Genomic DNA, 12,281 nt, shown 5'->3' with positions numbered 1-12,281 from the left:
TATTATCAGAAGATCAGATATAGAGACGGGTGAGAAAGGACGGAGAAATAAATTAATATTAGGTTGTGACAAAGGGGGAAAATACAAGTGTGCTGCTAGTTCTATTCGAAGTTCAACAAAAAAATGTGATTGTCCTTTCAAGCTTAGATCAAAACCATTAAAAGATGGTTCAGGATGGATAGTTAAAGTAATTTGTGGAATTCACAACCATGAATTACCTGATACTTTGGAGGGGCATGCATATGTTGGGCGCTTAAATGAAGAAGATAGAAAGCATGTTCATGAATTAACAAAATATAATGTTGCACCGAGACACATATTACTTTCATTGCAAGACCGAGATAAGAGTAATGTTACTAAGATCTCACAAATATATAAACAGAGAAGTATCATTCGATTGCGCGTGAGAGGTAATAAAACAGAGATGCAACATTTATTCAAGTTAATTGAAGATGCAAAATATGTGTGCTGGAATAGAAAGCGTGAAGACTCCGATGTTATGAGAGATATTTTTTGGGCGCATCCAGATTCAGTGAAGTTGTTGAATTTGTTTCCGATTGTGTTGATTATGGACAGTACCTACAAAACCAATAAATACAGAATGCCATTACTTGAAATTGTTGGTATGACATCAACAGAGAAAACATTTGTAGTTGGGTTTGCTTATTTGGAATGTGAGAGGGAAGAAAACTTTTGTTGGGCATTAGAGAGACTAAAAGATTTGTTTGTTACACAAAATAAATTCCCTCAAGTAATTGTGACAGACAGAGATCTTGCGTTAATGAATGCAGTTGGCATTGTGTTTCCACATGCTGTTAATTTACTTTGTCGATTTCATATCGAAAAAAATGTTGGAGCAAAATGCAAGCAATATGTCTTAAAGGATAGACAAGAGTCAATATTGAATATGTGGAAAGACATTATGTATTGTAGTAATGAAAAAGAGTATATGATGCGCTTGCATATGTTTGAACAATCATGTGTTGATACTAAAGTGTTTGTTGATTATGTCAAAGAAACTTGGTTGACTCCACATAAGGAAAGATTTGTTGAAGCATGGACAAATAAAGTGATGCATTTGGGGAACACAACGACTAACAGGTATTTAATATAATTTTATTATATATTGTTGAATTTTACAGGGTTGAGTCGGCTCACTGGAAACTGAAGTTAATGTTAGAAAATAGCATGAGTGATTTGTGTAAATGTTGGGAGGCTATGAACAACATGATAAGGTTACAACATAAAAGAATCAGAGCCTCGTTTCAAAAAAGTTTTTATGATGAAGAGCATGAGCACAGAAATCCATTTTATCAGAGATTGAATACATTTGTATCAACAGAAGCTCAAAGACGTATTGCTGAAGAATACGACAAAGTTGAGTGGGTGGGTACTGACAAATCTATATGTGGGTGTTCTCTGAGAAGGACATACGGATTACCTTGTGCTTGTGAATTGGGACAATATAAATTAATGGGTGAACCAATTCCTCTAGATTCTGTGCATATTCAATGGAGAAAATTAAGCATGGAATGTGAACTCACTCAAGACACAGAAGATGGATCAGAGTTGGATATGTCTACTGAGATGAATGCCTTATGGAAACGCTTTCGATCACTTGATGTTATTGGGAAACGAGTGTTGAAGAGTAAAGTGCGTGAACTTGCTTTTCCAAGTACAAGTTCAATATGTCCACCACCTGAAAAAGTCAAAACCAAAGGAAGAGTGAAGAAGAGTAAGGGTATGAAGCCAGATGGATATGATGTATATCGAGACCCTTCTTACTTTGAGCATGTTAATGCAACATATGGTGAAGATATTGGTTCCCAACCCTCTCAATCAAAGAAGAGACAAGCCTCTCAATCAAAGAAACACCCCTCTCAGTCATCTCATTCTTCAAAAAATTTGTTATTGACACAATTTCCTGATATTATTCAGCCATACATTGATGACATATTTGACGTGGCAGCTGATGGAAATTGTGGTTTTCGCGCTATTGCATTATTGCTTGGTTTCGGTGAAGAGTGTTGGTCTTTGGTCCGCAAGAGATTGGATCAAGAGATTGTTTCTCATGTAACTCCATATGATAGATTGTTCACAGGATTAATAAAGTAACCGACATTACAATAATTAATAAAATAACTATTCAGAGACGGGTGAGTCTAACATAACAATAATTAATAAAGTAACCGACATTACAATAATTAATAAAATAACTAACATAAAGTGTTCATAAAATAACCGACATAATAATAGTTCATCAAAAGTGTTCATAAAATAACCTACATAACAACAGTTACAAAAGTGTTACTACTAACTAGTGCGACTACGTGATAAATACAAAGCTTTATAAAAGTGCCTATACAACTCATCATCTGGACTAGCTTGATGTTCACTCAACCCCTGCTGTATAAGATCACCGATCTGCTGTAGGATAGGTGGCGGCTGTGAACTAGAAGCATCTGCACTGGTGGGCGGTACACTATAACGTGGGACCTGAGGTACACCATCTGGTCGCACCAGCAGTGGATGAGACACCTGATAGAACCACTCCAAATATCCATCTTCACACTCAGATGGATATGTAGCTGGACGAAGCTTGGGAAATAGCTCTGTCACTGGCGTCACATATCCCAACCATTCCACATCTACATCAAATAATCTAGCAGGATCTGGAAGTGGCGGTGAAGGAATATACTGGATATATCCGAATTGTCTCAAACACCTCTCTGGTAGATATTTCGCTACAGTGCTGCATAATCGAATGTGACCAGTATAAAGTGTGATATCATCAAAAGGAATGACACCCCTGTGATTCTCCCATGGTCTCCATATAACATCTGCAGGTGTCAATGCATCAATAATACTTCTGTATTCGTGGACCTTATGCTTGCCTTGCTTATAGCACCATCTATTCATTCGGGCAAAACATTCCACGTCAGCACCCTGATCACCTCTATTACAAATATTCGGAAAATATTCGTAAATCCAGCACTGTTACAAATAAAAATATTAAATAATTAATACTAACAATTAAATACAACATAAATAAATTAAATAAATAATTAACAATTAATACTAAAATATAATTGATACCTGAAGCAACGTCATGTATCCACCTAGCTGTTTGGTGTCATAATAGCAGGCATCTGAGAGGTAGTCATAAAGCACCACTAGTGCAGCAGTACCCCATGCATATCTATCTATACCATCTAAATATCTGAATAAAGGGAGGTACTTCGCATCAACTAGAGTATGACTCTTATCAGCGAAAATAGTACTCCCGACTAAATTCAACAGATATGCCCTAGCAGCACAGTCAAACCTCTCTGCTGCACACTGCCTTCTGAACACCTCCTTCAACCAATCCAATCTATAGTGTGCACCTCTAGTCTTTCTGGTCTCCTCCCAGATCTCTTCCGTGGTCACTCCTAATAGATGGACGGCAAGATTACATGCTGTTACTCTATCTACATCGGGTGGACTGTAGAACTCACCCCTAATAGGCAATCCGAGAAGATTGGCAACATCATCCAAAGTAATCGTCATTTCACCAAATGGCATGTGAAATGACGATGTCTCAGAATGCCATCTTTCAACAAAGGCAGATATCAAGTTGTTGTCGATCATCTTCAAACTACCCCGTTGTAATGGGTTCAGACCAGACAAATTCACCCAATTCTCTATGGGTCGCGGAAGTACCGGCGGAGTAAATTGTTGCATTTTCTTCCCATGCGCAACAATTTTCAGCAATGGTCGCTCCTGTATACAAAAAAAAAATATGACATTAAAATTAAATTTAGACAACAAATAATAATTAATTGAAATAAGTAATAATTAATTTAATATACCTCGCCAAACCATAGTCTAGCTGAAACATGATAACGGTATCGTGTAAGGACATACAAATCATAAGGTCCTCCAGGATACCGTGTGAGCTCACCAGGTCCCTCAGGTCCATCATGTTCCTCCTCCATATGCTCTCCCTCATGAGCAGGTGCAGCCTCCTCCTGCTCATGTACATCCACCTGCTCGTGCACCATATGCTCATGTACCACATCTTCCTCATGCACTGTAGAAGGCTCCCCCTGATCATTATGTCCCTCATCATCGTCTTCAATAATCATACGTCTTCTTCTCCTTGAAGCTGTCGGTCGAATCCTCTCTGGGGGATTCATCGGAGTCGATGTAGAAGTATCAGTGTCCCGTGTAATTCGAATGATTTTGCCGTCTCTTCCTCGTGCACCCACTGAAAAATTAAAATATTAAAAGAATTAAATCACAATTAATTATAAAATTATAATTAATTAAATTAAAAAAAAAATATACGTAACTTCCGGAAAACTTGATGCTCAAGTTTTCCGGTAACTACCGGAAATGTTGGCAATCAAGTTTTCCGGAACGCTTTCTGTACCGGATATGTCAAAAATAAGTTTTCCGAAACACTCTTCTGTACCGGAAAACTTCCTAAAAAGATTTCCGGTACCGGAAAACTTTAAAACCACTTTTCCGGAGTACAACCTCTGTACCGGAAAACTTGTTTCTCAACTTCTCCGGAAATTTTGAAAAAAAACTTACTCTCTGTTCCAGAAATGTGAAAGTGTGGAATGGTAATTTTGTGAGGTTTTATTATTTATACGAGAGCAAAATAGTCATTTCATTCTAAATTTGGGGGTATAGGTATAATAAGGAGGGTACAAGGGAAATTTTTCAAAACAAAATAAGAAGTTAATATTTTGTTTCGATATACTGGGCTGGGCCTATCAATATTAAGTGAAAAAAGGCCCAATCAAACTCTCACATTATTTTTCCCAAAAGTTTTCTTGTTCGGAAAGTTTAAACCCTACTGAAAAATCTGCATAAACCCCACAACCGCATTGCTTTCTTCTCGTCGCCGTTGATCGAATTTCCAAAGTATATTCGTTTCCCTTTCTTCAATTATCTGTTTCCATAATCTTCCATGTTTCAAATGCAAACTAGCTCCGGTCCAATATTTTTTTCATTCAACGGAGTATTTCAATTCTATTTTTGTCCCAATGCTTGAAAGATTTCCGATAAATCAATTATCATTTCTGTTTTTTTTTTTATCAATTGATTATGAGAAATTTCGTGTAGTTCATTTTCTTTCTTGATTTTAGTTCATTGATTCTAGATCATGTGTGCGGTGCACTCGCACGAAATCTGAAACTATATTTGATGGCGTTTGCAGTTATGATCTTGTTACGAGCTGGTTCCGAGCTATGCTAATTCGTTTGATTTGTAATTTATGTTCAGTTAGGAAATGAGAACGAAGAACATGAAAGTTCCAAACGTTCCCGGTGGTGGTGCTGCCTCTGCACTGATGAAATTGGGAATTCTTGGTGGAATTGGCTTGTATGCTGCTACTAACAGTCTTTACAATGTTGAAGGAGGTCACCGAGCTATTGTTTTCAACCGTCTAGTTGGTGTCAAAGACAAGGTCATTGTTTCTCCAGATAATTTAGAAAACAAATTGAAAATGATTGATTAATTACTGCATTGCAGTGAAGATGATGATTTTTAACTGGATATGATTGTTATAGTCCTTCTGTTATGATTTTAGCTCATCGTGGTTGAATCTATCGGTTTTGGCACCACAAAGTCTGTATTTTGTTTGGTTGAAATGAAATTGGTATCTTGTTTGATATGCAGGTTTATCCTGAAGGGACACACTTTGTAATTCCATGGTTTGAGAGGCCAGTCATCTATGATGTCCGTGCGCATCCCCATCCTATTGAGAGTACATCAGGGAGTCGTGATCTCCAGATGGTAAGTAGTAACTAATAAATAATAAATCCAGTTTTACTTAGACTTGCATGTTGTCAAATCATCAGGAAATGGTTTTGAATCTTTATATCAAATTCTCAGAACCTGTCTCCTGGCCCCTACCCTGTAAATTCTTGGAATATAAATTGCTTATATTTGATTCTTTATATTTATTGTTTTCATATTGATTGACAGAAGAAGTTTTCTTGTGCGGAATTGGTGTTCTTTTAGATTTTGCTTCTCTTCTGTTTTCCCTCTAGTTAACTAAGTATCGTTCTCAGACCCTGTATTATTCTATTATGTTTGACCTGTGCTATAATTTCCATTAATGTGAAACAGAAATAGAATTGCATTCAGAATTAAAAGGGCGTTTACAATTTCATATGAATTTTCTTGGAAGAGCTTATGGAAATAGCTTTTAGCATGCCCATAAGCTGTTTTCATAAGCTTCATGTGATTGCTTTTAGAATACTTTAAAAGTTTACCCTAATTACCTCTTTGGTAGTAGAAATAACATGCATAAACTCTTGCTGATAAGAGTTTATTGAATAAACACTTAATCAAGCTTTTTATCTAAGTGCACCCCCTTTATATTTTACAATGTTTATCCCTGTTTAGGTGATTTCCAATTGCAAAAGCATTGTTAAAGTTATTTATTTATTGCTAGCTGGCTATTTTTTATTGCATAAAATAGCTATTTGGATATATCATGTTCAAATGGTAAGATTTAATGATATAAATAATTCGGCTGGTATTTTCGCTTTTCTCATCGATTGTTGAAAATTTCAATCTAGTGTTTCTGGGATTGGGACTTTAAAACCTAACAAGTGCTCCTCAAAAACCTAACTATTAGATGCCAATGATCATTGTCTAGTCAGTTTTCATATCAGCTATTCAGCTTAAACTTTAAAGCTAGCAAGTGTTCCTAAAAAACAATTCAAATCTGAAATGATTTAAACATGTTTCGATCATTTCCCATGGGGTGAATTAAAATGACTTTGTGAACTTTTAATGCTGTTAGAAATCTGTTGAGCGACCTTGAAGTTTGAATATCTTATGGCAAATGCCTTATCAACATCCCTTGTTGTGAGCTACAATTTGCCTTTTTACGTTTAGCCTTTGTATTTGCATCCATACTCTCCCACACACTATCTGCATAATGTCATTTCTTCCACTTTCCCAGGGTTATTTGATGCCTTATTCTTCTAATTTATTTGAATACCACAATGTTAGATGTTTTAATTAATATACTTTATAGGTAGAAAGGATGTTTAGTTTCATGAAACCAATTTCCTGTACTTCATGTTAATTGATTATAGATGTTTTATAAATTTAAACATGTGCAATATTGTTCTTTTCTTTAACTTGCGTATCCATGCTTTACAGGTGATAATTGGGCTTCGAGTCCTTACTCGTCCTTTGCCCAACCAGTTACCTACAATTTATCGGACCCTTGGAGAGGATTATAATGAGAGGGTTTTACCTTCGATCATACATGAAACTTTGAAAGCTGTGGTCGCCCAGTACAATGCCAGCCAGCTTATTACACAACGAGAGGTAAGAGGAAAAGCTTGTCTGCATGATGCGTGAAAGCTCAAGTTATTATTTGACAAAGTTGCTAGTTGCTTAGTTGTCTATTTTCTTTTGCATGTCATGCTGTTAAATCATTTTTGTTTTGATACCTGTTAGAAGCCCAATGGATACACACATAATTTTTCCTTGTAAATATTATGCTAAAATTCTTGTCATTACAGACTAGCACAACGTGTTTTATGAAATTAAAATCAAATATTAAGAGTTATATATTGTTTTGAACTCATGTGAACTGGGGAAGTACTATTGCTTTGTTTGTTTTACTTACGTCACTGTTAATTTCCACTCTTAACAAAGAAGTATATCTTTTAATGGATGTATTCTTTGTAGGCTGTTAGTCGTGAAATCCGGAAGGTTCTGACCGAGAGGGCAGCCAACTTCAATATTGTCCTTGATGATGTGTCCATTACTAGCCTGACCTTTGGAAAGGAGTTCACTGCTGCAATTGAAGCTAAACAGGTGGCTGCACAAGAAGCTGAGAGGGCTAAATTTGTTGTTGAAAAGGCTGAGCAAGACAAGAGAAGTGCTGTAATTAGAGCACAGGTAAGAAGAACCTTTCGTCTTTGGTAACAACTAACAAATGTTCACAAATCTGCTTGTTAAGTTTAATGCGTGAAAACTCTAGATGAGATAGGATTAAGAATGACGACATTAGAGAGTTGGGGTAGCACCTATCAAAGAAAAGATGGTGGAAACTCAACTTAGGTTGTTTGGGAATGTGAAGAGGAGACCTGAAAGTTTGTAGTAAGGAGAGAGATCAATTGAAGGGTAGTCACATCTTTAGAGGCAGTGGAAGATCTAGAAAAACTAAGAAATTATATAGGAGACCTAGAGATTAATGAATTTGATGGAGATATGGTATATAACAGAACATTATGGTGTTCTTTAATCCTTGAAGCCGACCCTACTTAGTGGGATAAGAATTGATTGTTGTTGTTGCAAGTTTAATGTTAAATTAAGTAGTATATATATTGGCAGTTTGCTATTTGCAGTTTTACACCTCAAACCACTATTGATCTACATTGCATGTTGGCCGTCTTCTGTTTCATAAATATTTAGTTCTTCCTGACCTTTGTTACTAATCAACAGGGTGAGGCTAAAAGTGCTCAACTGATTGGACAAGCCATTTCCAACAATCCAGCTTTCATCACACTGAGGAAGATAGAAGCTGCGAGAGAGATTGCTCATACTATATCAAAGGCAGCAAACAAGGTTTACCTGAATTCAGATGATCTTTTGCTGAATCTTCAGGAGATGAATTTGGAGCCTGGCACGAAGTGAGCTGGTTAATCTGTGTATGGTTCTCTCTAACTTTCAAGCATAAAAAAGATCAATTTCAGAATTTAATATTTCGTGAAAAGTCTCCTGAATTATGATATAGGTTTGGGAGAGTGATCATCTGAGAATGAGACAAACAAATTCTTCACGTTACATAAAATGAAATACCTTCAGCTAGCTACTGAATTTGTCATCCTGATTTTATTTTGCTGCCGTAAATAATGGATTGTTGAAATTTATATTTTGCGCAGTGAATCTTGACCAATGAGTTAGACAGTGAATTAATTCTAGTACAAAAAGGTTTGTTTGTCTGTATATTTGATACATCTTTCATTAGGTAATGCGTTGCCCGCATTATTTGGCAGTGTTTTGACCCTACGATCTTGATTTAGTACGATTAAGCTCCAAGCAAACTGCAAAGGGTGTGTCCAGAACGTCTATGAAGTTTCACTTAGGGAGTGTTTGGCAGTTTCAAGAATTGCAGAATAATGTAAAAACCTCATATAAGTTGTTTCTGTGAGCTATAGTTTAAGATGCTCCTTTAAACACTTGCGTAAATATCCGTCACAAGATAAACGAAAAAGTTACTTTCAAATGTTTCAAATTAAAATAAAATTAAGAAGTATTGATCTTAGTCCTTTTGGCACCATTCCAAGTTGATACATATTTATACAATCTTCGTTCTCATTGATACTTATTTATATTCCCCGTAGTTCATTAGTATTAGAATAATTTCTTTCTATACATATTACTTAATTTATTTTTATTCACAATTGTTAAAAAAAATTCATAAATGAGAAAAGAATTAGATTAAACTAAGAAATTGAAAATCAGTTAAGATTATCAGTTTATTACTTCAAACAATTGATTAAAAACAATTTCCGGAGATATAATAGTTTTACGTGTAAGAAAGTTTGTTATTCAATTTATTTATCTTAAAAGATATATACATTATTTTGGTCTATAAGATATACATTTTTAGACATACAATTTTGCTTCACTTTATCAATAAAAAAATAGCACGGAATGATAAGTGTTTTTATGACTCCATGTGCTAGAGTTTGAACAACCACATTTATTTATTTTCTTACAAAACTCAGCATGAAAATTATTAAATAAAAACCAAATAAGATTCTACCCATTTCTAAAATTGCGCCAAACTGAATTAAAATATCTAAAAGAAGAGTACAAATTTCCCACAGCATACTTGACATCAAACTCAAAAAATGGCATCTTTGATGTATTTCGTCAATAATTTGATTCTTATACATCTAACAATCTGTTCAATTATTCTCCAATAATTTATTTTTATTTATATAAAACAAGTTTGTATGAAATAAATTGTGAAAAATAAAATAATTCTATATATTATCAACAAAAAAGTTGCAATTATTTTTTAATTTTGAAAAAAATCAAATGAGGTTGAAATATTTTCTTGAGGGGCTTAATGCATATTTTTTTGAGTTAAAATATTTAGTCATATATAATACACTTCTAGAAGACAATTTGTTTAGTAAAACAAAATAATGACAATTTGAGATGTGTAAACTTTTTAAAATTAAGAACAGAAAAATTCTCCAACTTCTTTTATATAGTGAGAGATTAAATCATTAAAAATATATGTAACTTATTGAATAGATTTACATATATTGAAACTTATTTTTAGCAGAATAAATATATATTTTTATTTTACATAGATATATTTTTAAATAAATTTAATTTATATACACAGTCAATTTAAACTATTTTTATACGATTAATTAATTATAATTATTTGAATTAATAATAATATTTGATTTATTATAATTTTTTTAAAGAATACATACAAATTAAACTTTTTTGAATTTTAATTCTATTCATATCTGAACATTTTTAGCTTCTATGATATTAACTATGCCTTTTTTTTATTCGAAGGTTCCAACGCAGCCATGACAATTTCCCTCTTGTAAGCTTTTCGGAATTCGTGCCTTCATCTCTAATCCATGTTGTTGGCTGTTAACCACATGCTGACGTCAAGCATTATCCTTGCCACCTGGGTAGTATGTGTCCTGACAATGCTGACATCGCAATTATTTATTGTCCTTAAATATTTTTTTTTTCAATATATAATTTATTACTTTAAAATTATATAATAATAATAATAATAGTAATAATAATAATAATAATAATAATAATAATAATAATAATAATAATAATAATAATAATAAGTAGAGAGAGATGTTTCTACTGCTACCTTCTATATCCGTTATTATTTGTGAAGTTCATTGTGAAGTATTTTGTGCAAAAGGGTAATTGTTTATTAACCTAAATATGATAAGTTTATTCAGTGATTCATGATATTCGATTTGAAGGAAATTGTATATTTGTTGACAAAATGAATATACTTTATTAGGCGCCGTCCAAATGAATACGTACACAAATTGCAAAAGAGAGGAAAAAGTGACACAATCTTAAACGTCAGCCACATCAAAGATGACCAAATCCCACCGCGTCACTTTGAATTTTTTCCCCTAATTCCCGTTGACGCAATAATTTGTACTAATAACTAATAACCCTTTCAAATTTTCAATTCATTCATCACCTCTTTCTCCACTTATTATTTATATTCTAATATTCACAATCAAACTATTTCCTCTCTCAAAATTAAAATCATGTATCAAGCAATTCCGTACAGATCCTCATTGCGTCCTCTCCCCAACAATAATTTTGTAAATACCAATGTTAATGAAAATTATTATAATAATAACGACATGAAGAATTCGAATTTGAATTTGAATTTGAATTCTTAACACAAAGAAGAAGGCAAGATGATATTGAAATTGGTTTCTGAGAACGCTGTGATAGTGATTGGGAAGCGAGGTTGCTGCATGACACATGTGGTGAAGCTTCTGTTACAGGGTCTTGGTGTTAACCCTGCGATTCATGAGGTGGATGAAGAGAAAGATGAAGTGAATGTTGCAACAGAATTGGAACCAATCATTGAAGGGCAAAATTGTAATATTCTGCAGTTCCCAATGGTGTTTATTGGTGGAAAGTTATTTGGGGGATTGGATCGTGTCATGGCTACTCATATTTCTGGTGAATTGGTTCCATTGCTTAAACAAGCTGGAGCTTTATGGCTATGACATTAATTCATTTCTTTTTCATTTTCTTCTTAGATTGATATATCATAACTGCTACTTGTAATTTGCAGCAATTAATGTTGGTTCAAATTTGATTAAAGTATACTTTCTTGCTTAGCCTTCAATTTGGCTGGCTATTTTCATGACCAAAATTAAGATGTGATCTTATTCTCTGTATTATAGTTGGTTATTTATATTCAATTAATTCGTATTTTCAAATTATTAGTGCTGTGTGTCAGTTTTATGTCTATTATCTTTGTATGTGCTTTATACATTTTATTCTAGTTGATTTGAACCATTGCTCATATTCTAGATTGTTTGAATTTTAAATTGGTCCTTATGCAAAACCTGATTCTTTTTTCTTTTTTCACGTTATTTTTTGAAATATTATTTCTAAAGGAAATAAAACCTAAACAATATTTCTTTTTTCTTTCCTTAGGTAGATTCTCAAAATCGGAGCAAAACTTATTCGAAACGTGTTACAGAGTAAATAAATATGTATAC

General features: G+C 33.8%; 1 protein-coding gene and 1 pseudogene across 1 annotated transcript; both read left to right on the top strand.

Annotated features, from left to right (window-relative positions):
* Positions 1-4,777: 4,777 nt before the first annotated feature.
* LOC101510632 (prohibitin-1, mitochondrial) lies at positions 4,778-8,970 on the top strand. The gene is made up of 6 exons (XM_004487133.4): positions 4,778-4,914; positions 5,275-5,458; positions 5,671-5,787; positions 7,171-7,341; positions 7,708-7,920; positions 8,467-8,970. Exons 2-6 carry the CDS (start codon positions 5,282-5,284, stop codon positions 8,656-8,658), a joined length of 870 nt encoding a protein of 289 aa, XP_004487190.1. The 5' UTR covers positions 4,778-4,914; positions 5,275-5,281; the 3' UTR covers positions 8,659-8,970.
* A 2,211-nt stretch (positions 8,971-11,181) lies between these two features.
* On the top strand, positions 11,182-11,999 carry LOC101511166 (glutaredoxin-C9-like; annotated as a pseudogene).
* Positions 12,000-12,281: the final 282 nt, after the last annotated feature.

The sequence above is a fragment of the Cicer arietinum genome, chromosome 1 (genome assembly GCF_000331145.2).
Source record: "Cicer arietinum cultivar CDC Frontier isolate Library 1 chromosome 1, Cicar.CDCFrontier_v2.0, whole genome shotgun sequence".
In the NCBI taxonomy this organism is placed as follows: Eukaryota; Viridiplantae; Streptophyta; class Magnoliopsida; order Fabales; family Fabaceae; genus Cicer; species Cicer arietinum.
This window is presented reverse-complemented; position numbering and strand designations above follow the sequence as displayed.